At 32.7% G+C, this 26,110-nt stretch overlaps 3 protein-coding genes across 4 annotated transcripts in view; 1 reads left to right on the plus strand and 2 right to left on the minus strand.

Moving 5' to 3' along the window:
- Positions 1 to 1,558: 1,558 nt before the first annotated feature.
- Positions 1,559 to 9,899, minus strand: LOC129233570 (uncharacterized). Of its 2 annotated transcripts, none has more exons than XM_054867581.1 (2): positions 9,842 to 9,899; positions 1,559 to 2,220 (listed from the first exon to the last, which is right to left on the minus strand). In XM_054867581.1, the coding sequence occupies exon 2, from the start codon at positions 2,126 to 2,128 to the stop codon at positions 1,598 to 1,600; it is 531 nt and encodes a 176-aa protein (XP_054723556.1). In that variant the 5' UTR covers positions 2,129 to 2,220; positions 9,842 to 9,899; the 3' UTR covers positions 1,559 to 1,597. The 2 variants fall into 2 exon arrangements, with proteins under 2 accessions (XP_054723556.1, XP_054723555.1); XM_054867580.1 differs by having other exon boundaries at positions 9,607 to 9,844.
- A 406-nt stretch (positions 9,900 to 10,305) lies between these two features.
- LOC129233568 (ceramide-1-phosphate transfer protein-like) lies at positions 10,306 to 19,627 on the plus strand. Its single transcript, XM_054867578.1, has 2 exons — positions 10,306 to 10,475; positions 18,984 to 19,627. The coding sequence occupies exons 1-2, from the start codon at positions 10,306 to 10,308 to the stop codon at positions 19,507 to 19,509; spliced, it is 696 nt and encodes a 231-aa protein (XP_054723553.1). The 3' UTR covers positions 19,510 to 19,627.
- A 5,133-nt stretch (positions 19,628 to 24,760) lies between these two features.
- Positions 24,761 to 26,110, minus strand: part of LOC129233571 (uncharacterized) — a 35,245-nt gene continuing 33,895 nt past the window's right edge. The window contains exon 9 of the mRNA XM_054867582.1: positions 24,761 to 24,889. The gene's annotated coding sequence lies outside the window, so the exon portion shown is untranslated. The remainder of the gene's footprint in view (positions 24,890 to 26,110) is intronic.

Here is a 26,110-nt window from a genome sequence, read left to right on the forward strand (position 1 = left end):
TTACGGCCCTGCACTAACTCGAAATCAATCTCTATGAAACATATTAAAACAAGATAATAATCATAGAACAAGTTATAACTAGATACCATTTCATAACTTTCTGCAAATATTGGTTGTGTCTGAAATTTGGAACCAAATTTTAAAAAAAGATTAACATTTTCTCTATTCAAGTTACTTTAAATCAAAACAAAATGGGAAGTTAAAAAAAATGAACGGAACATTTTCAATTTAAAAAATAACTAAATTTGAACAATATTAAAATTCCTATGATAACAAAAACTTAGCATAAAATGCTGGAGACATAAAGGATTAAAACATCTCCAACATTTCTAAAGCTTTGATTTTTACGTTCATACTTGCCAACCTTCGAAGGAAAAAAAAAAACAGAAGATTCCACTAGAGATATATAGGCGATTCACCAGCGACATATTTCACGACAAAACTATTAAGATATGCTTTTAAATAACATAAATACTAAATTTAAAGTGAAATGAGGATTTTTCGCAGATGTAAGCAAATTGATAGCAGCAAGAAAAATATACTGCAAAGGAAAAACTAAATAATAAGGAGTGAATTGGTTTAAAGTTTTGTACATTCTCCAGTCTCTACCAAAAAAGTAGCTACAAAAATTTAATTACTAAAATCCGGAAAAAAAAAACCCAATATATATTTAAAATATAACATAAAATAAGTCGGTATAGGGTAGCACATGCTAAAATAACTTCAAACTTGCAAAATAATTGAAATATTTTCAAGATGCAAAAGGATTGAAATCTGCTGCATTTTTTGGCAAACCGCGTGCTTTGTTGAACATGCATTGTGGAAAGTGCCGAAAAAAGTAATTTTTACTGATTGAGTTATTAATTGGAAAAATTCTTATTCCCTGGTAGATTAGAAAAGGGCGCCATCTATTGAGAAGAAAGTGAAAATTTTTAATGAATGACTGAAAAAATTGAAAAAACAGTAGAAAATTGTAGAAAATGGGAGATAAAAGCAAAAAACGGGAGTCTCCCGCTAAAAACAGTAAAGTTGGCAAGTGTGTATATTTAATCTTTCAACCCTAACAATGTTAACAAGTTAAATGTTTTTTTTTTTCAAACAGAGCAAGATACATTCCTTTCAGAAAAACAAGCAATGATTTTAAGCAGTTTTCAGCTCTTACTGCAACAGTTTTTAATTTAATAGTAATCCCTATCCATTTTTTTTTTATTCTCATACTATCTGTCAAGTGAATAAATTTAAATTAAAAAACTTATTAAATTCTGATTTATAAAATTATTTTTTGTTAAAAATAATTTGAAAAAAGTGATTTTTACAACAATTTAGCAACTGTGAAAATGATGATTTCAAAAAAAAAAAAAAAAAAAAAAAAAAAAAAAAAAAAAAAACCTTCAAATAAAACAAAAGGTCTACACTTCACCTATATGAAAACTTCAATATTCTAATTCAAAAGCATCAATTAAAACACAAAAGACAAAACTATAACAAGCTCTTCTCATATAAAATCTCATAGTTGAAATTATAATGTATTAGATAATAGAAAAGGGAGAGTCGTCAATCGGTTGAAAATGGGGCTCCATACAGTTACAAAGTAAAATCAACCGCTTTTTGATGTTGTTCCATTAGACTGAACATATGTTGCTAGAGTAGAAAGTGCTGCAGTTGTAATAAGAGAATCACGAAACCAACATTTGGCATCTTCCACAGTCGTGGAGGTTTCATCTTCAATAGCTATTTCAGATTCAAAATTCTCATTTTTGACAGTCACATTTTCCGTAGTCGGGGAGGCAGTAACCCCAGCTGCTTCACCAACCTGCCAAGACTGTGCAACATTAGAATCTACCACAACTTCCTGTTCGACCACAACATATTCTTGTGGCTGTGAGACTAAGACTATCACATTATTTCCTAACCAGCTGACGTTATCTGAATTGACGTCTGCAACTAGAACAGGGTTATCACATAAATTGAGTGACTTATTTTCGTCTTGAATCAATACTATTTCGGAAGCGGGAACAGCTAACTGAACTTGAGCTAAGTTGATGCTGCTAGTTTCTAAAACATAAGTCATCTGTCCAGATGGATTCACAGATATATATCTGGGAGTCATGTCAGTTGACATACCCATAATGTGCTCAGAGAACAATAGTAAGAAGTTTTTGCAGGATCCCTTGATGAAGTCCTGCAATCCAGTGATTTGGGGAGGGCCTGTTTTTAACCCTATCAAAAGAATAAAACCAATTAGACGAAATGAAACACTAAACAAAACAAAAAAAGTACAAAGAAAATGTTTGGTACTTTTTCATTATAGGTACACCACAGCACATTTGAGTCTATTATTGCAGAAAGGGCATAAGTCACATTTTTTCTCAAAATTGAGTTAGCTGTGGTTTTCCCATGCTTGTATGTAGAGACATCGACTAGTGTAGCAGTGAAGTCAATTCTTGTACAACAAAGCACTTTATTTATGGGCCACATTTTTCGTTTAGTGCAGAAAGGGGGTAAGTCCTGGATTTACACCCTTCCTGCACTAAACGCGAAGGAAGAAGTAGTAAGACGCAATGGCTAGATCATAGAAGAACTAGGTTTTTTTGGCAATGAAGTAAAATTGGTCGTAATGAAGTAAAAATAAATAACTCCTTTGATCTGACATAATTTCGGTAATGGTAGGTTTGGCAGCTCAAGAGATTAGGGGGGGGATTCGAAATCAGGGAATCCGAATGAAATTCGCTAATTTCTCAGGGGTTTTATTAACATAGCTCTAGGAACTGCGAAAAAACTCTATGCTTTTAGTGAGATGTACGCTGGTCAAAATAAGAACAACACTGCAGGAGACTTTTTCTAGGAATAACAATGAAGAAATTTAACAAGATTGCTGATGACTTTCCTCTGAGAGGACATTCGTTTATCCTTTGCGACCGGGATCTTGGGACAGTAAAGCGAATGTTCAACAGATGTGACAGATTATAACCATGTGAAATACAATCTCTTATAAGTGAAATCCTGAAATTACATCAAGTTTCATCGTCAAATCTGTTGAAAACAATAAAATATGTAACTGCTTAAACAGGTGCCCTTCATTTTTTAAGAAGACTTATCTCCCAAATTGAGATTTTGGAAAAAGATTCTACCGGGCAACAAATGTTTTCAATTATCAACATTCATTATGCTTAAATATTCGATAGAACATCAAAGGAACGGTTTCAGGCTAGCTATTTTATAGATAGGGTTTATAGGTTTTCAAGAGAATATTGCAAAGTAACGATTGTCAACTGAACTACCTTTGCCAATATTGAGTACCACAGGGGTTCAATATAAAGGAGTCCATAGAGCAGACTGCACCACCACAATTTTTAAAGCAGTTTAATTTTAGAGGGTTTTTTAAACTCATGATGGGGGGTGGGCGAGGGGGGTCCATAGCATTTGAGGGCCATGTCATTGCCCTTAGGAGGGGGGATGGGATCCCCTGGATACATTATTGTTTTGTACTTTTAATGTACTACCTTTAAACAGATCAGAGCTGGTAACAAGACTGAATGATTAATTTTGCTTTAAAAAAGAATCCATTAAATAATTAAATTGTGCAATTAAAATAATTCTCTAAGGAAAAAAAAACTTAAGTTTTAAATAAATAACATGAAAACTCCCATTAAAATAATAGTCGAATAAATATATTGATTCTTAAAGAAAAACTAAAAGTTTCATTACAACTGTAAAATTAATTTTCCAATTTTCACCAAAGTACTAAAGTAAACAAGTTAGCAAGCCAAATGACATACCAAAAATAGAAAAATACCAAAAATCTAAAACAAGATTGATATGCAAGAGACTTTTCTGTCAAAGGTATATTCAAAGGTGATTTTCTATTAGAGATATGTTACACATTTGCTTAATTGGACAACACAGCTGGCAAGGTTAGAAATAGCTGATGAAACTACAATTACTCAATCCTTACTGCTTATTAATCATTATTTCTTTCACATCCTTCGAGTATGAAAATTCTGACAGGGGACAAAATAACATTGCACCTATGGAATTGCATTACGGCAGCTATAATAGAATGGTTGCAGTAATGAGAGGTCATTCTAAGGAAAGTTGACTATATCAATAACTTGTCTACTTATTTTTCCTACTATTTATTCTTTCTTTTCTGTCCAACAAATTTGTCCCCCCTCCCCCTCGCCAAAAAAGAACGACTATAAGAAATCATGAAAGGGTGTTGAAATGAGAATTGTGAATAGTATTACTGACGTCAGTGGTATGTTTACACTCTTGAGACCCCCTCATATTGATTTTTGCATATCCACTTTAAAATAAACAGCAATACTATAAACAATTAACTTTTCATAACTTTGACCGTTAATAAAAGAAAGCAACATTGAGGATTCTTCAAAAGATAAGAAAATCGCCCTTCATGATATGACGGGCGAAAATTGCTCCTACATTTCAACAAAGCAATTGCCTATTTAGTGACAGTTTGGTACTTGAAATTTTGACCCTACAGGGTTTGTACTCAATTTCAGAAATAAAATGAAGGAGTAAAATGAGATTTTGAAGGAGTACTAATGGGATCTCAGTTAATGATGTTGCACTTTTTTTTCAACATATTTGACTCCCTTCCCCCCTTGTCACAAAGTGTCACACTTCGCCTAACTCTTCCTCTTGCCACAGGTCATATTTTTCTATAAACATAGTTACAATAACTGTGATGTCACCCTCTCTCTTTCCCATAGACTAATAATAAGAGTAGACCGAGCTATGGCAACCCTTTTGCTGCTCATAAACCAAACCATGTGACTGGTGGATATCCTAGCAACAGCGGGCGTTGATCGTAGCAGACGATCAACGCCAGCGCGAAATAAAATAAATAGAATTTATGGAACACGAAAGAATGATCTTTTATGGAGTCCGATTTGTAAATTTGTTATTCTAAGTTGTAAATATTTTGTTAATATAGTGAGTTTTTCGTTTAGATAGTATTGTGCATTTTCTTTAGTCAATTTCAATAACTCTCTAAGCAATTAAAGATGCAAGCGCCCAAATAGAATCGGCAAAGGGTAAGATTTTTACCTACAATTTCAATTTAAGATTCCGATTAGTACATTTTTGCGTAAACGCAAAACATTTACTCCATTGCGTTCACGCCAACGCTGCCGTAGCAGTTCCAAATGAAATAAAAGTTACTGAAAACTGTGATCAAAAACTAATGCCAAAATAATGCATAGCTAAAAGAAAAAGCAGTTTAATCTCTGCACCTGGAAGTTTTTTTTAATGAAAACACATTGTCTTAAAATACATGTCGAGTGGCAAACTATAGATAATGCTGCCATCTAGCAACCATGCTGCCAAAGTCTTCGCCAAGCCCTTCCACTAGTCACATGATACATCTATGAACCAATTTTCTTCATCAGCAAGAATGAGAAAGCTCGGTCTACTCTTATTATTAGTCTATGCTCTTTCCCTTTAAAAAAAATACAAAATTACATTAAAATTGCCCATTGCCCTTAGACAATCGCCCTTGTGATGGAGTAAAGTTGTTGATTGAAATATTTTAGTTACTGTCATAGAAGAAGATTATGCAGTCTTGAGCAAAAAAAGAAGGAGTTTTGAAGGAGTTAAAACCAAAATGTAGGAGTTTGAAGGGCCCTTTAAAAAAATTTCCTAAATGAAGGAGTATTGGAGGAGTTTTGAAGGAGCGTGCAAACCCTGCCCTAACTCCAGTAGATAACGTTCATTGTTGACCGCTTTTTCTTTTCTTAAGTCTCCTAAAATCACAATCATACCAGTAAAACAGTCAAGTTATAGGATCCAGTTCAGCTTTGTCAAAATAAAGCATTTGCCCGTACGTCAATCATTCCTAATAAAAAATATTATCAAATTATCATGCTATTCGCAGCTCCAATAAACTATAGGGGGCGCTGGAGCTACCGTCTAATGGCGAATGGAAAAGGTAAAACAGACAAATGCCGTAACTTTACTTTGACGCTTAGGGAATAACAGTAATTTTTCATTGTGTTTGTGAGAAGCTTTTTTTTCTATTCTTCTGAAATTACATTACACCACAAACTGTCTGAAGCCTGTAATTTACCCTCGAAAGGACACTTATTATGCAATTTAACAAGGTTTCTCATCTTAAAAAGTAAAAAACTGCAAAGGAAAACAGTCAGGACAGCTATTGTTTGCACAAGCCTAGAGAGAACCAAGGTAAACTTTGCAACAAAATACAGTGGCTCCCAAAAGTCTTCGTACACATACGACTTTCAACGAAATAGGCCCCATATCATTGGTTAGAATTAATATTTCGGGATAGGTATTTTATTATAAGATCTATGATCAATGTTTAACAAAATTGCGTGAAAAGTTTTAAAAAAAATATTAAAACTTAATTTTTAAAAAATCAAAAACCGAAAGGTGCCGGAAATTTTATCTCACAAAAGTCTTCGTACACTTTATAAAATGTCTAAATATTATTGAATAATCTAACTTTTGATTAAGTTATTAATTAGTAGAATATCATACAGTATTCATAACACCTTTTAAACGTCTGGGAATAGATTTCATTCTTTTTCTTTCTTTTTTTAGCGTAATTTCTGAATAAGTGTTGTACCACACTTCGAGTCTTACTGTTTCTAGTTCTATTTTCGTTCCAAAGCCGTATTTTCGTAATCTAGCCTCCAGATATCTCTAAATACGTTACATTAAGTTACAATCTGGAGATTGAGGGGGTATTTTCTAAACTTTAGGACAATTTTCGAGGCACTAGACGCAAACGTTGAAAACCGTGTGCTTCTTATCGTTATCTTGATAAAAAAACAAAGTTGTTTCCAATAACCAAATTTTTGGCTAAGAGTTCAAAATTGGTTTTTAAAATATTTAAAGGAACAGCATGATTCCTTATTTCATCAAAAAATTACAAACTACCAAGTCCTGATGCTGATATGCACCCTCACACTAAAACACCTTCACCGTCCCTATTAACTGATCCAACTAAGTTCTTAATATTAAGTTCCTAATTCTTTCGTCTACTCACAGTTATACAACAATTTAACCAAAAATGTTGAATTAATTTTTATCTGTAAGTAAGACATGATCTAAACTGTTTTTAGCTTATTTATCATTGATTTTGGGACGAAAAGCGTAAGCTTTCTGTTTTTCGCACGACCAAGAAAATTTCTGCGGGAAGAGGTCCCATTTAATCCAGCTAATCAAAAAACTTGGCGAACAATTTTTGGTGAGAATTAAATGTAAAATGTTTCATTTAACTCTGCAGAAACTTTTACAGTACTCAAATATGTATTTTTCATAATTTTTTTAACATTAAATCTACGATCACGTTTTGTCAACTTTGCCGGTTGACCCTTTCTTACCTTGTTTTCGGTACGATTCCTTTCTTTAAAGCATTTTATCAAGCACTTTACTATACAAACAAATAAATTAACTAATTCGGAGACATTTCAAACCAATTTACCACTACTGTGGGAAAAAAATTCAAATTTTGAATGGCGTTTGCGGTTTTTTACGAATACCAGCCATTTTACAGTAATAAGCAATATATTAAGAAATAAAAAAACAAAAAATTAAATTTAATGACTTATGAGGGTCTACACAATGCAAAAATATTAATAAAACGGCATATGATAATTTTAATCATGAATTTATTCGAAAATATTTGAGTGTACTTTTGTGGCGTGTTATTTCTCTGTTTCTTCGTTTTCTGATCCATTTCAAAAAGAAGATTCGTCAATATTTTGATAAAAACCAATGGGTTATATTTAGAATGACATAGGAATGATGTGAAAAAATATTGGACTTTATATTCGAATTCCGTTTTGAGTTATTTTGGTTTTACTAAAAAACTTCAAAGTGTACGAACACTTTTGGGAGCCACTGTATATTCTTTCCTCCATATCCCCACCAGTTAGCAGTGGTGTAGCCTCAAAAGTTTCAGAGGTGAGCATGGTTCAATTTGGGGACAAGGGAAAGTTAGTTTTAGTCGCGTTACATGATCAAAATATAAGGAATCTTTCTGCCTTTCGGGGATACATATCTCCTTGGATATGCAACTAACTTTTAGCCCTGGGGCTCCCAAAGTGAGTCCTTCGAAGCATCCAGTTTGGTAAGACCTCATTTGGAGTATGCTGTTCAGTTTTGGTCTCCTTATCTTAAGAAAGACATTAATGTATTGGAAAGGGTTCAAAGGCGGGCTACAAGGCTAATAAGTGGACTTTCTCACTTAGACTATGATTGCAGGCTTAGAAGGCTAAAAATGTACAGTCTTGAGCAAAGAAGAGACTGAGGGGACATGATTCAGTTGTTTAAATTTATTAAAATGAAAGATGTTACGGGGCTGAAGTTTAGCACTGAAAACAGGACAAGGGGTCATTGTTTTAAGCTATTTAAATCTCAGGCTAACATGGATGTTAGGAAAAATTATGATTTTAGCAGGGTAGTGGAACCTTGGAACAGCTTACCGGAAGAGGTGGTAATGAGCACGGGAGTAGATAGTTTTAAGAGAGGCATTGATCTTCACTGGGGATTGTAAATTGACTAGGACCAGTCTAGCTGGGCCCAGAGCCTGTTGCTGGTCGTCACTTTTGTATTTGTATAATATAAATACTTTTATAATAGAGATAGACTAGGGTCAGGGTTTCCGTGAGAAAATAATTCTTCAAAGGGTGCCATGAATCTGAAACGTTTGGGAATCCGTTTTAGTCTATATAACCTTAGGATTTCCATATACAGTATAACTTCGATTTAACGATACCCGATTTAGCAATTTCTTCAATTTAATGATACATTTCCCTAGTTCAAGTTTAGTTGCATTGAATGTATAATGCTCCTTGATTTAACGATATATCCTTGAATTAACGATAACTTTTTCCAGTCCCTTGGCCATCATTAAATCGGAGTGATATTGTACATAGTAGTTGAGGCTTTTTGACAAAAAAGGACATGTTTATACATGGGTAACAAAAAAAAAAAAAATGTTTCGAAACTTTTAATGTAAACTGTAAAATGAAAAGGTTGATATTCTAAGAATTAAGTGGACAACAGTTTAATTTTCAGCTTCCAAAGGCCTTTTAGCAATTTTCAGCATTTATTTTCTAACACAAGAGCGAATTCTATGCCTTGCATTTAACACCTTTTCACATGCCTATTTTTTGAGATCACAGGAAATTATGTCACATACGTCGAAGCTGTATTCTTAAATATAATTTGAATCGTACTTCACAAAATTAGTTTCGAAAGTATATTTGGCGTGTAAAGATTGATAGCAGCAAAACGATGAAACAATATTTACAAATGAAAATTTACGACATTGATACATGAATAAATTAGGTATACCCATAATGGTTATTTGGACAAACTGAACGACAACGAGGGATTTATGAATGCAATGTCTGGTTTTAAATTTGGAAAAACATTGTTAGAAATCACTTTTTTTATTTCCAAAAACATATCTTATCAAGTACGCACAATAAATACACGACAAATAAAAAACACCGCAGGTGGCCTATTAATCTCTTTTCTTGAACTTTGGTACGGAGGAAAATGTTTCGAAAGAAATAGTTGGAAAGAAATATTCAATTCAATTCTGAAACTTACCTCAAATATTAACTGAACGAATTTGGAAACTTATAAGAACCGGAAAAAAAAAAAAAAGTTAAATACAAAACATTTCTTTCACATGATCTGCATGGAAATATGGAATTTTCATGTCTAGGTATAGGCATCCGCAAAATGTTTAATTCAATTGCAATACTATTTTTTAAAAAATTTAAAACAATTTCTCAACGTTTAATCACAACACTAAAATACGCATGCACACACAAAACAGTACCATATTCGATGACGTAATATATTTCTCCATTATTTTGTTCTACACCTTCCAGCAGCAAACAAACGTCACCAATGACGTCACAAGCGACTACGAAATGTAAGTGAAAGTTTTTTAAATTTATAATTTAAATTAAAATAAAGGTTCTGCTTCTAAAATCAGTTAATAGGCTCTAATTTAAAATTTTACCTTTAAAAATAGTGAGGAAACATCTATTTGCTTACGGTTTTACCGATTTATAGGCAAATTCATGAAAGAAAAATCTCGCTAATGTATGCTGTAGCTCTCCATAGATGTTGCGCTTCACAAACGAATGAAAAAAAAAAGAAAGTGAAAGTAAACTTTTGATTAGTTTCCGCAGCTGTAAGAAGGTTTCATTAAATTTAAAATTGTTCTTCGCATAAAAAATTGACTGTTGTTCTCAGCAGTTTTCGGGCATATTTATTTACATCTGATTTCTTTCTGAAATGTCATCAAAACTAGTTTGCCCTGCAAATAATGAATACTCACTTTCTTCAAATAGTTCAGATGAAAAATTTGACATTCAATTAGTGTACGACTCTTTTGCTAAATGCTGTGAAAATATTGATGCATTAAACATGGACCATTACCTTACTGGATTTAAGGAGTTGTACAGGTAACTCAGTCTTTAAAATTCGAGGTGAAACAAGTGCAGCACTGAGAGTAATTTTATTTGTGGATATTTTGGAAATATATCTCATTTTTGTTTTATTGCTCTGTATTTTTGTTTGTTTTTTGTGTTTTAATCTTCGGAAAAGATTGCGATTGCCTCTCAGTGGGAATTTGAAAAGGGAGGGTGTATCGTAACTACATGTGCTATTTTCAGAAATTTGCAGATTCAGTCCACAACTCAAAATGTTCATAAAAGCTTCTTTTATTTTACTTAAAATATTAAAAGCAACTATAACTAAAACTTTTGTAAATAATACTAACGAAATTAAAGTTCTTCAAGATTCAAGAGATAAAGTTTAAAACAAGAACTGAACTAAAGCAAGAAAAAAACTGAATTTTCAAATGATGAGAAAACAAATTTTCTTTTAACTGTCGACAGTTAACTGTTCTTGCATGATAGCATTGTAATTTTCCAGTAACCATTCGTTCTTATATAATTTAGGTTTTAAATTTTTGAAACTGTACTCTCCAATCTTAAAGTTATCGCTCAACGGTTCCAACGTGCTGACAGTTCATGGAATTTCCAACAAAAGTTTCGTTTCATACTTCCCATCGTCAAATTTTAGTTATCTTCGAAATCTTTCACGATTGCCAAATCTGAATTATTTGCCTAGTTAGCTATTATACCTAGCGATTCCAAACTCCAAAATTTCTTTACTTCATTGTTTAATTCTGCATCAGCTGTGCTCATAAAATGCACCCCTGTTGTTGAGTTAAAGTTTTCCAATTCCAATGGGCCCTGAACAGTAGTATGTCCAAATATGGTTTCACTAATAAACAATCCACCCGGTTAACTGTTCAACTTCACCCCTCATAGTTTTCCAAGCATAATCAGAACCTAACAGGATTCCTATTTCTTCTTTCTGGTTGGTATCACACAATTTATACCCTTGTGAGCAAAGATGTCTAGAAGGTCACGAGGTGCTTGTTTCAATGTTGCGCAAGTGATAACATCTGTAACTAGAGCTTCAATTTTAAGGGAACTAGAATTAAATATGCTGCGTATGTCCACTGACACAACATATCATAAATAATTTCTTGGGGTTTAGGCTGACCTAGAGCTGCTATATAGATAGGCCAACGCATCAGCTTAAGTTTGTCATTTTTGATTGGATTTTTCATAGATGCTCTGCTTGGGTTACCAGAGCAAAGTTTCGGGTTTCGCCAAATTTGCCGAAAATAATACTTTATTTAAGGGGGTCACAATACCTTTTGAACATTTTTTAAAAATTTATGAATATTGTGTTTTTCTTGGAAACCATACCATACACACTCATTTCACAACCAATAATTTATTTTCAAAATCTTAAAATATTGCCCACATTTTTTAAAAATTCAGGGAAATTTCAATTTTTTAAAATTCCTAAGGCTTTTTTGTTTTTGCACTTATTTAAAAAGATTTTTGCTAAGCAATCACAATATTCATCTCTAAAAATTTACACTGTATTTCATTCAACACACCGTTTCTCAAAAGGGGTCCTACTTACCCCTATCAGCCCTAAATGTATATACAGTAAATTCACTAAGTTGTTTTTTATACATTTTTCTCTTTAACTTTGAAGTTAAAGGCCAAAAAAGATGAAACACAGTTGAAAACATATGTTGTTTAAAGGAATGTAACAGTGTTGGACGTAAAAAATTTTTTAACGTCCGATACCTAGATTTTAGTAAAAAATATTCACTTGTTACAAAATGAAAATAGGTTACATCAAAGACATTGAAATTCTTACTTTGTACCCAAAAATACATGTATGTAGCTTTAAAACTATTGGCTCAGCATAATTAATTGCTCATTTTGGTGTCGGACGTAAAACACTTAATGTACCCCAGAAGAATTCTTTTACAAATCAAAATGAATTATATTTTGACACATTTTTGCAGCATCACCAGCAACACATTGTATCTTTAAATGGTTATTCATCTCAGTTCATAATATTAGTATGAATTTTTTGGAAAAAACAGAATTTCTTTGAGAGTCGCCAAATATGGTTTGAAAATACTCAAGATGTTGACCTTAGTTTAACCTCCTGTAACTCATTTATAACTGAAGTGATCAAGTTTTAGACAGGCATTCCAAAATACACAACTCTTGACCTTTAAAATGACACCTCATTTGTTTAGAAATTTTAATTTTGAAAATTTGATCATCTGGTTGACCTTATCATGGAATTGCCCATCACCAGAAAATTTATCAATTTGTAATTTAGGCAATTTCATAACCTGTTTCAGGAACAGTCGAGTTCAACAAAGCACTTTCGTGTCTACTATTCTCCTTATTTAACTTCTTAAAACGGTTTCTAATTTTAAACTTGGCGGACAAAATTTGCTCGGAGTATTTTCTGCAAGTTTCAAGTTCTTTTTCAAAGCCCTCGGCTTCAATCCATTGCTTTTCAATTTCTGAATTTAATGTTCTCAGCAAATCTTCTTTTTCAAGAAAATGTTCATTAAACTCCATAAGTTCATCCACATCAGTTTCTTCAATATCACTAGTTAAAAGCAGTCTTTAATTTTGTAAGTAAATGAGTGCAACTTGCATGCACATATTGTCACTTAGCTTTCAATTTGTCAACTGATTCCATTCTCAAAACCTTAATTGCTTTTAATACGAATATATTTCAACAGCTTACCTTCGCTGTACTAGTTTTTCTTGCATACATATCACGTCCGAGTCACCAAAAACATGTAGTTCATCAAGATTTCAAGAGTTAAAGTTCAAAACAAGAATAACTGAACTAAAGCAAGAAAAATAACTCTGAATTTTTGAATGACAAGAAAAAAAAATAAACAGACTTGCAATATATAGCAGTTTCTCAACATCAAAGCTTAAACAGAGGGTCTCATAAGATTTTCGGCTACTTCGTCAAATAGATAAACTGTGTGACCAAGCATGTCAAATCAAGGGTGCCCATTAAGGGGGGCATGGGAGTAAGTAGGCTTGAGTCCCCCCCCCCCCCCCCTAGAAATTAGAACTTCCTTACTTTTAGTACTTTTTTCTTTGCAAAAATGTAAAAACATTTCTTCTTCAGCCATTAATGAATAAGTTATTAAAAATGTCAAATCTTAATAACTCTAATCTGTCTTGAAATCTTTTTCCATGGGGAAAATATCCTGCTAAACCATGGTTAAAATATCTGAGCCCCCCCCCCCCTTACAATTTTGCATATGGACGCCCATGTGTCAAATAATATTACATTGATTTTTAAAACAAAGCACCTATACATCTTCTAACATGTTGTGTAATTATTTTTCTTTCAGTTAAATAACATAAACTAAATATGAACTTTTGAAAATGAAAATCATAACACAAGCAAAATACTAGGTTACTTTATCCTTGCAGCATTCTACTATGTGATGTGACAAATTCATGTGGTACTTCTCTGTACAACAAATGTCAATATTTTTTCTGGATAATTAGGGGCTGCTCACACACATGGTGTCACACATTTTTCAATAAAATTCTCTCCCCCCCCCACTCTGCCTTACCCTCCCTCCCTTTTGTCACATGTCATATTGTTTTTCATAATTATATTATTGTTTAAAAAAAGGAAGTACGTTTCATGGCCAAAAAAACTTGCCTTTATGATGAAGTTTTGTTAAAATTTAGAAGGGGCAAGGAGGGCACATTGAAAATGTAAAAAAGAGGGTAGGGTGCAGCACCCTTCTAAAAAGGCCTGGAGGCAACACTAGCAAGGTAAAATCTTAACAAGGTCTAAAACCATTTTACATATGCCATCTTTCTTACAAACAAATTACAAATTTGTTCATTTAGTTGAAATTTGTTCTTGAAAATAAATGCATGCTGTATCTTGATGGCAAAATGTATGAATGGGCATTTTAAAAAAGCATAAATTTTCAAGACTACAAACGACCTGAAAAAATACAATAAATAAGTCCTTCAAAAAATCAAAATAATTTGTTTGTTGATTTAATTTGGTGAAAAATATATTTACCTATCCAATACCCGTTATATGTTCCAGTTGGAAATCTGATCTTTAAAAATTCTCGTGCTCATGCTCATTCAATTTTTCGTCATTCCTTTCATAACTCAATAATCATTTCCTGATAATTCAGACTCTTCACAGTGTTTTGAGTTTCATATTATCTAAGGTGTCTAGCCCCAGAAATAACACTAAGATATCTTATTGTTGCTCTGAGGCGACGATATGTTAGCATGCATATTTAACAACAAACTTGAATTGTATTAAGTTAAGTTCTGAAAGTATATCGCCTATGACTAACTGTGAAAGGTAAGATGCTGAAAAAAGTAAGTAAATTAAAATTTGTTACTGTAAAGTGGATTTGTTTTTATAAGCCTTGAAAAAAACTTGATTTCAACTTTTCTTCATTTACATCCTTTATAGGTAAATGGCGGGTTGCAGAATTTGTAGCTTTCAGCATAATTATTTTAAATAGGGACGCACCGGATAGTGATTTTGCTGGATACCGGATATCCGATGCCCCCTTACCTGCCGGATTCGGATATCCGGCATTTCGATTGCATTGCATGTTTGCATATTTTTCTACAACGCAGTTTCAAAACAATAAATCAAACTTGTTCCACATATCATTTCTTTAAAAACATGTTAAGTACATTCAAATGTACTTTTTTAGAGCCTCTATATTTTGAGCCTCAGTATATATGAACAAAAAGTCTGAACTAAAACTATCACGTCATTAGTTTCCGTTCAGATCTAAATAGCCCTATAGTATAATCAAAAATCATGAAGCAAAACTATGATGTCATCAGTTTTAGTTTAGATCTAAACCAAAACGTAATTGGTCTGTGTTTTGCTAAGTCTAAATGTAAAGCAAAAGTAATAGAAACTAGTATGTTGTGACCATCACGAAACTTTCTTCTATATTTTTCTTTTCTTTTTTTTTTCTGATCCCTCCCCATGCTTGACGAGGAAGCAATATTCCCAACAAAAACAAAATTACACATACAAAAAACTTGACGACCATCCCAATGTCTGAATTATTACAAAAGCAAAGCAAAGAGCGAAAATTGAAAGTTATTTTAAAAGCGATGCTTGAATTAATTACAAATATTTTATTTGTTAACAAACGCAAGATGGCAATAGTTAAAAATTTTAAATCATCGCGATTTTCTGGTTATTTTCCAACAGTTAAAATCACTCGAAATACGCAGACGACAGTCTATTACAATTTATTTTTCTTATTGTTGCATTTATAAAGCTATTTTTATTCTCACAAAAAAAGCCCCCCCATGGAGCAATTGGCGCCAAAATTGAACCAACGCCTGTTTACATATGGATTGACATTTATTCCAAATTTCATCCAGAAGGTAGCATTACTTCTTGAGATACGGAACTCGCAATCAAAAAAAAAAAAAGAACGTTCAATTGCGCCATTCCCTTTTTAGCTATTGACACCAAAATAGAGTCGGCACTTAAACCCTGTAGGGGCTACTTGCCAATAAATTTTTCTTTGATTCTGTTCATTATTTCTTGAGATACAGCAGTCACAATAGACGACAAAAAACGTTCTATAGCTCAACCCCCGTTTGAGTTATTGACACCAAAATTGAATCAGCACCTGTTCCTGTTAATGGCAACATATGGACCAAATTTTGTTTGATTCTGCCAGTTAATTCCTGAGGAATAGCAAGCACACGTAACTCAAAAAACGTCCCATTGCTCAACCCCCTTGGAGGAATTCGCGCTAAAAACCAATAGGCACAAGTTCACATAGGAGCACATATGTGTACCAAATTTTGTTCGATTTCATGCGGTAGTTTTTGCTGTAGAGCGGCCACAAAAAACTGGTGACACGCACACACACACATACACACTCAGACAGGTAGACATTTTCCAAAAATAGTCGAAATGGACTCAGCACACCTCAAAACGTTTGAATCCGTCACAATTCGAATGCGAAAATTTGCACGAATCCAATACTTTTTTCTATATATTAGATATAGAAGAAAGTAAAAATAACAAGACTAGAAATTAAAACTGAAAAATAAAATAAAAAGCTGCTTCCGTTTTTTCTTTATTTATATTTTTAGTTCATACAAAGATTATTTGAAGCCTGAGAATTCGAATTTCACTTGCCCGATCTGCCACCCTCCCTTCTCCTTCCTCTAAAATGTGTCATGCTATCAATAAAATGAATTGTATACGTTTGTTTTAACATTTTTTTTTTTTTTTTGTGGATGGTTTTTTCCCAGGTAGATTTCAACTCATTTTTACGGAAGTGGAATAATTTAAAAAAGGGGGAGAAAACTTTTACGGATAACTAAAAATGGAAAAAATACAAACGCAACACAAAATTTTTTATATAAATGAATGCAATGAAAGGATTTTAGCATGGTTAGAAGTATACATGCGAATATAATTTCGAAAATAGTTCGTTTGTACAACTGCTCGCGCTGGGTGCAAGCATCGACTACGTCATTGGTCACTACAAATTGGTTTCTTGAGGGTTCTTCATCCTTTTAGTATCACTGAAAACGGAAGTTTCCACACCGTACTACTCTAAACATTGTTTTGTTTCAGTGCAACTATTCCGCATTTTTCATTAGTTTCTTTCATTCTTCGTTTTAATGTTCATGAGATATAATGGCACCAAAGTGTGCATTATTAAATTATTAATACACTGTAACTATATATTGTTTTATTTACATGTCTCTCTCCCACTGACCATTAATTTTATACATCGTAACAGAGTTTTATGTTTAATAATACAGCTTTTTTATGCAAGAAACGGTAATATATAGTTAAAAAATGGTTCAAAATAGTGTGAGAGGTGTTTACAAATGCCTAAAATTTTTTAGTGTGTTTCTAAAAATCCGAATTCATACATTTTTCTACTACGCTAAATTTCAACTTACGCGAGAGGAGTAGTGGAATGCATTCCTCCCGCAAGTCGGAACTTGACTATATTTTCATTTTCAACACGGCCGCTCCTCCAACTTCAAGCGCTTTGATATGAACCATTTCAAAGTCGACTTTTCACTTCAGCGTGTTAAAGCAGAGAGAGTGGGAAGGAGAAATTATTGGCAACATACCGTCAGCAAATTTGTGAAGGAGAGGGGGGGGGGGGGACGCGGGGGAATGCCAGAAGCTAGGTTTGAAGAGGAATGGTCGTTTTTGAAGCAGCAATTAAAAGAGAAAGCATCATCGAAAAGTTTATGAAACAGTGAAAGCTTTAACTGAAATTTTTGCAAACGTAAATTCAAAATTAAACCCTCATTTCGTACCGGATAACCCCACATCAACCCCGGATATCGCTCACATTTTTACCGGATATCCTGCAAAAAACTGTCGGATATCCGGATCCGGAGTGGCTTGTCGGATTGGATACCTCATAGTTCCGGATAGTTAAAAAATCAACCGGATAGGCCGGATACCGGATGTCCGGTGCATCCCTAATTTTAAAACTTAAATAATTACTGATTTTTCTACAACACCTAATGTTTTTCATTAAAAATACTGAGGTATTTAAATTGACTAAGGTTAAAAGATGTATGTCATACAAGGGCGCCCATACGGAGTGGGGGTGGTGCTTGCGCCCATACGGAGGGGCAAGTGGGGGCTCAAGGCCCCCCCTTTGAAATTAGAACTTCCTTGCTATTAGTACTTTTTTCTTTGCAAAAATGTAAAAACGTTTCTTCTCCAGCAATTAATGAATAAGTTATTAAAAATGTCAAATTTTAATCTCTAATCTGTACCGAAATCGGTTTCTATGGGGAAAATATCTGAGCCTCCCCCCCCCTTAAAATTTTCATATGGGTGCCCTTGATGTTATATTTAAGAAAAATGAATGCAATTGAATTCTTTTTATTATATTGCAATACCAATCAATCTGGGAGAATAATAGTAAATTTAAGAGCTTTAAAATCTACTATAATTTTTAAATACTGATGAACTCTCTTAATAGGATCATACTTAATACAAAATCACGGCTAAAATGAGCATTCTGTTAATTTTGGTTTGCTATTCAGTTAAATTAAAATTTCATGCATGATATGTGCATTAAATTGATAGTCTCGGATAAGGCCAATAGAATTTCCGAACTCTTCACTAAAAATGTTTGTGATTGAATCAGTAATATTCTTTTCAGAAATTATTCATGTGAAGGGTTTTTGTTAGGTTGTAGAAAGGGTTCATTGTATATTGAGAAGAAAATGTTAAAATCTTTTGTACGTAGAATAAAGAACATACACTTATTTACCTAAGGACATTTCAATTTTCTTGGAGATAAAACTGTCTACCTTCCATTGTGGATGACAAGCTGTCCCGCAATTGCTGCTTATCCAGCTAATAACAAATTCATTGACTTTTTTCATTTCATGTTAACAGAGTTTAATTATATTTGTGGTTGATTATTTTCGGAATCTTTTACTTTAATGAATTAAAGCAATAAACATATTTCTGATCTCATATTGCAGTTTCAGTATTAGTTTCTCATACTTTGCTATACATTTCAGATTCTTTTCATTGCTCGGTTCAGTCTTTGGGTTTGTGGCTTCGGATATCATTAGCAAGGTAAACATTCTTGAAGAGTATCAAAGGTCTGAAAATGCTCATGAATATTCTACTGTTCAATCGATGGTCGAGTATGAAAGTTCCAGCGGGATAACAACCGATACGAGTCAACCGTCTGGATCGAGAACACTCCTCCGTCTACATCGTTCGCTAGAATTTGTGATGTCCTTCATGCGGGATATAAGCACTGCCGAAGCAGATTCTAAAACTTCCACCATAGCTCAGAAGTGTTACAAAGAGACTTTATCCAAGCACCATCCTTGGCTGATACAGAAAGGTGCCTATTTCGCCATGTACACATTACCTGCCAGGCAGCAATTCATAGAGCGTGTTTCTGGCGGCCCGTGTGATTCTTGCACTGTTCAGCATTATGAGAAAGTCATGGGGGACATTGGTGAGGTGCTGAGAAAGGTCTATGAGGAGACGCATAAATTGTATGAAGCAAATAATTTGCTAGATTTACCTTAATTAGTTCAATGAATATGAAAAAAATTTTGCTTATCATGCACGCTTCACAGGGATAAAATTTTATATTGATCATCTACAGTACAGTCTTAGAAAAACAGCTTTTTTTGTTTAGGTTCGCTGATCGGTTGGTGGCTTACCGGTCGGTTGATCACATGACAAATAATGACGTCAACTCCAATGCTTAAGCTGATGTCAATAGCTGTCATGTGATCAACAGACAGGTTGCTACCAGTCAAGCTCGTCGGACGCAAGCTTTGTCTTCATGTAATGGAGATTAGAATTGTTTGTATTATTATTTTGTCTACCAACAATAAACTAGGTTTCAGGCTTTTCTATTACAAATTAAATAACTATTTCCCATTATAATTTTTGTTTGGATCTGTCTAGAATTCCTGAGTTTTAATATAGTTGTCACCTCGATTTTCCTTATGACTGCTTCTTTTCATTTTTAGCTTAGAAAATAAAATAGTCATGTAATGAGTATGGAGGGAAAGGTTAAATGTACTGTAATATTCATGGACAACCAATCAGATCCTGACCATACGCATATATATAACAATTTTGTACGTTTCTGAAGCAGGTTTTTGCCAGTTTCACTTAAAATTTGATATTCAGTGTGTTGCTTCATTATATTAAAATTTTTTATGATAATGAGGCTAATAATACTTAGCATAAACAAATACTTCCAAGTTGGTTCCAAATGCAAATATTTGACCGCCTGTAGATGAAACCTTCCAGGAAAAATAAAGCTTTTTAACACAAACATTTACATTTAAAATCCGGGTTATGATTTTAATTATTTCAAGGCAAAGTATAACTGTATGCTTAAAATGATAATCAAAAAGTCATGTAAATAATCTTATTAATGAAAAAATATTTTAGTTTTAAATTAATAAATTAAAAATCAATTATCTCCAATTAGCTTTTTGATCATCAAAAGCTTCTACTTCTTCAGTTTGCTAAAAGTAGTAAACAGTAAATAGTTTAAAAATTATAACTGGGGAGCAGTTACCCAATTTTCAGCTCACACTAGAATGAATAGCATACCTTCAAATTATAAATAAAGAGCTTCTAGTTGCTTCAATGATTGTTTATGTGTATCTTGTAACGTCATTTATTTGTGCAGCTTTGAAATAGCTGCAAAATGTTTTATACTATTTATATTTTTATACCAAAGGCTTTTCTTGCAAAAATTCAATTTTACAGACTATATTGCTGAAAATAAAATGCTTAAAAAAATATTTTACTTAATGTTAGTTTTTGCTTCTATAAAGAATGAAGATGTTCTAAAATACTTATTTATTTTTTGTGCTTATTTCTCCTGTTTGGCTACCTGATCATCCATGGTCACACTTCTAGCCTAGATATTAACAATTGAGAAGATATTTCTTAATGTTCATTTAATGCTTAAAATATTTTTAAATTATTTATTGTTATTTATTATTTATTTATAATACATGAAATTATGTTTATCTTTTATTTAATAAGTGATTTGTTAAGTTAATATTCAAATCTATTTATTGAAAAATACTCATTAATGTTTCCTTATGAAAAAGGCAAACATCAACTACTCGTACACTTTGATTTATCCGCTATCATTATTGAAAATTTAATCAATTGAGCATTGATGTTACTCTTCCTATTTTGTTATAGGTTTCATTTCATTTGAAGGTAGGAAAAGTAACAAAATATCATCTTTCCATTATAAGCATTCCTGATATGAGGCAGTGAGAAGCAAAGGGATGTGTAAGCGGGCAAAATTAGAAATTTGGAGATAACCAGTACAAATAGTAAGGGGGTAAGTAGCTTGGGGCAAGATAAAGTACTAGTAGCCCTGGTGTACAGCATGATTTAGAAAAAAAAAATAATGAAAGTCTACCTAGGATGTTTTTACGTGTTTTACTCGAAACTTGAAAATGCCCACTTACTTTGCTTACTTTAAATATGCCCCCTTTGCTCCTCACTGCTTCATATGTTTTTCTTGTTGCATTTTATCTTACATTGTTTTTAAAAAATGTTATGTAAGTAAGATAAGACTGTCTTTGGACACTTCCTATTCGAATCTGAATGGCATTCCTTCCTGTTAAATGATGTATTTATGGTACAGTCTGACCATCGATAACATGAAAAGACAAACATCCGGTTTATTGGGGGAAATGGACGCATCTATTAGTTTACATGGGTGGTAGCTTGTTACAGATGTGAGCTTTTGCGTCTTAATTATTTAAATGCAGTTTGTAAAAATGACAATTTTTTAACAGCAATATTTTTTAAAATCCAAATTATGTTCAATCTATATTCTCAATGCAAATATTAATTGATTTAAAATTTTACAACATAATTTTGATCCTACCATTTTGCTTTTTTCATTTCCAGACGCATTTTCTATTTGTTGTTTCCATGGAAACCCTTTTTGTTTCCTCATTTTATTCTAAAAACTGCAATAAATTAATAGGGTGCTAGTGACATTATAAAACAGGTGCATCAAAATCCCCCATTGCTATTTTACTTTCTCCCCTGCTAGATTCATTTCAGATGGAATCGTCCGAACTTGATCGATTGACCAAATTACTTATAATTCTTAGTGACTTTATTATCCTTGGTTAATCAGTTCTGAGGTCTCTTTAGGAGGGTAGTTCATGATGCAGCATTAGTTCCTTGAAAAGGAAAAGCTGAACTATAGGTCAAGCATTAGTGAGCACTAGCTGCGTTGCCTGGCTTTGCCTTGAAAATAAAAATTGTGTCAAGCAACAATACTTTTAAGAAATTAAATCCAGAAAGATGGATTTAAAATGCGTAACCATGGAAACACAAATTAAAATAAGTTTAAGGAATTAAAATGCGAAAGAAAATGGTTCACAATTTGAATGGAATCGAGATTTCTTAAACGTGATTTAAAAAGACTTGTAACTTTTTTCCTTTCGAGATAAAAGCTTATTTTTTCGACCATAGGTCGAGATAGATCTGGAGTAAAAAAGGTCGCTTTTTCCAATGGCGTCAAAAAGAAAGCTGTGGGACAACTCCTTCAATTTTTATTGATTTAATTATTGAAGAAAGTAGTGCCCAAATTTCAGCTAAGCCTAAAAAAATTCGAGCTAAAATCGTAAATAACTCCCGCCATAATAAAGTTAGAGCATTGAAACAAATTGCGTAGAACACGGAAAATTCTACCCTTTCTAACGATATGTAATATTAATATGTGCAAGTAATTTTTCACCCCCATATTTGAGAATTTATGTGAAAATCGGACGTAAATTGGAATAAAAAAAGAACTATTCATCGAATTTTATTCGAACTGGTCTGCAAACCTTTTCAGGACTTAAAGGAACAAACTGAAAATTTCAGCGCAATCGGCGGGGTAGGTCTCAAGTTTTGTGAGTTCAAACACACAGACGCTTTTTGGGGACTTCATTTTATACTATGTAGAGATAATCAGGGGTGAAAATCTTTCACAGATATGCAATCTTTTGCTTTTTTGTATTTGTGTCCTTTATTTCCTCATTTTCCCCATTTTAAAACCTTGGCAGAGTTAAGAGAGTCATTGGCCTATTCAGGGGCGCTCAATGGGAGGTCTCTGCACCACCGGAAAATTTCTTATTCCACAAATTTTGTTTGATGATTCAGATTATTTGTGTAGTTTGAATTCTTGCAATTGGTAATTATATTTTTTAATGATATCTAATGTGTCTTTTTATTAGATGTAGGCATGCTTCCAACAGTGAAAGATGAAAACTCGAAACTTAGCATGAATCAATTTAGCAACAAAAGTTTGAGTATAATAATACAGATTTTTTTAAATTGAGTCTGTTTACAGAAAAATAACTCAAAATTCAGTACTATTTTCCATTTCTTTCATTATTATTTTCCTTTATATACTTGATTTCAGCTTCTACTAATGACTGCTACTGTTTTATATATAAATTTTTAACATTGCCTAAAATAGCTTCTTGGATATTCTTATTAGATGGAAAAGGAAGTGCTTCATAGTTTAGACTTCTATCTAACTACACAAGCAAATAAGTTGGCATCTATGTATTATACTATGAAGTATAAATAATATACTGCTTTAATTTATATATTTTTTCTCATGAAAAGTCCTTTGCACTTTTTAAAAATTGTTAAGTTTTCTTGTTTACTTTTGTGTATGCTGGGTAAAATCAACATTTTTAATGTGCATATAGGTTTTATTTTCCAATTTGCCTAAATGGCATAAAAAAAGGTTGATTTTTTCTTGTATCTTCAAGATTTTAGGATCTCACTGAAATCATGCTGAATATTAATATTTAATGTGATTTTCACTTTGTTGTATTGTTATGTTGGTTATTATGCATTTATATATTTTATTTATTTTGTTAAAAACATTTTATACAATTTATTATTGAAATCTAAAGAAATTTCGAACAGCATCAAATGTCATCTTACTGGTACTTAATTTTGAATTGTTGTTATAATGAAAAATGAATTCAAGCATTTTTTCTCATGCACTGAATCAAGAATTGTTATTCCTTTAAAATATTAAGAATTTGGTTTTATATTGAAAAATTCACATCATAATGTTTGTAAAAATACACTAAATAAATATCTTTTGCTATTTACTTATCTTTCATTCATTATTACCGTTATTATTTTAACCGACAAACCTTTTTTGACTTAATTTTTCTCTTTAAATATAGAACTCATTATAAAACTTCATCAAAATTTGATATCTCTGTTAAAAACCCATTAATTTATTAATAAATTACAGATGTTCAAAGTAATTATCAGTTTTATTTGGAATTTAAGTTATTAATCTATTATTATTTGCAAAAGCAAAAAAAAAAAAAAAAAAATTTAAAAATTGTTTATTTTGTTATCAAATGTTTCTCTATCAAGAGTTCTTCTATTTATAATCCTAAATGCTGACCTGTTCTGAATGACTTAAAAATTATGAAAATCTTTAACTGGGAGGCAAAGCCCATAGACAGAGTTTTCTGGACAAACATCAAGTGATAGACTGAGGCCCATCAAACGCTGTAAAACTGAAAAAGAAGCTTATTATAGATATATAAAAATATAATTTATAGTTTTCACCTGATACACAGAAGGATTAGTTACAAACACTAAAAACAAGCACAGAACCTGGTATGTATACATATATAAAAAAATTATGAAGAAAAAATAAATATAGAATTTTCCGAAGTATACATACATAAACATCTGTTTATGCAAAGTGTCAGTGGAAGAAAGTATTTATGATTTCCTTCATTGGTTTCCAAGGTTTAAAAGCTGATGACTCATTCCAGGAACCAAGTTAAGCAATGATAGATCTGACCGGTTAGTTTTCAGTCTTTCATTTTATTTTCAGCTCTGGAATGATCTTTTTACGTAAGTCAAAGAAAGTCTGAAAAGAGTAAAATGAACAATAAATATAAACAAAACATTGGTACAGTGAAACTTCTATGAGCGACCACCTCTATATAGCGACTACCTCCATTAACAATTACTTTTCTGAGGCACCGATTTTTCCTCGTATATGACTAATGTTAAAATACCTTTGGGTGGGAAAGACCATTGACGCCTCTCACAACGACCAGCAAATTGTGAACCTTAGCATTAACAAGTATACATAGTTTTTCCTGCTGCTAAATTTATTGCCAATTTATTCAGATTGGTTTCATTTTTGGACTTTTTGCATTGTTTATGGGTTTTCTTGGAAAATTTATTACTTAAAGGTTTTTTCCTGATGGAATTATATAATAAATTATGCCTCCAGGTGTCATTTTATCTTTTTTGATATTTATACTATCTCCTGTTCCACCGTGCTGCTTTTCTCGGATGACTTTTCATCCAAAAGCTCACACTTCTTAGCATTGAAAAAGGTGTTCCTTGTAACACCAAAATACATGTCTGCAACAATTTTGCAATTTTTGTGCTTCATAACGTTGGATTACTAATTGCTTTATATTTCAGTACAAAGGTATTTATTCATTAAATAGAACATTTAGTTTGTACAATCAGTTTTCTCATGTTAAAGAAGGTGGAAGGAAACCAAAATAAGGGATTAAAATCTATTCTCCTGCAGGCACGGATGGATCCATGGGAGGGGAACTGGAGGAACGTTCCCCCCTCCCCAAAATCCCAAGTGTACCTACAAATTTCCAGAACAGAATGCAGTATAATTCTTCCATTTTTTTAAAACTTGAACTTCAAGAAAGGCGAAAGAAAAAGCGAGGAGAGAATTGCAAAAGCAGAGTCAAATAGGAGAACTGTGGGAATGTCCTCCCGTCCTCAAAAAAAATCCCAAGTGTACCTAAAACCGTTAAGAAAACAGGAATACAGATTTTTTTTCCCGTTTTTTAGAACGTGAACTAAGGCATCAGGAAAAGCAATTAAACAACAGCAGAAGCAAATCCATGGAGGGGAACTAAGAGAATGCCCCCCCCCAAATCCCATATATACCTACAAATTTTCACAACAGAGTGCAGGAAAATTCTTCTATTTAATAGAACTTGAACTTGACGAAAAGCGATTAGAAAATAGCAGACACGTATCCACGAAGGAGAACTGGAGGAACGTCCCCCCCACCCAACATATCATGTGTACCTAAAAGGTTTTAGAACAG

Source organism: Uloborus diversus, unplaced genomic scaffold (assembly GCF_026930045.1).
Source record: "Uloborus diversus isolate 005 unplaced genomic scaffold, Udiv.v.3.1 scaffold_536, whole genome shotgun sequence".
Taxonomy (NCBI): domain Eukaryota; kingdom Metazoa; phylum Arthropoda; class Arachnida; order Araneae; family Uloboridae; genus Uloborus; species Uloborus diversus.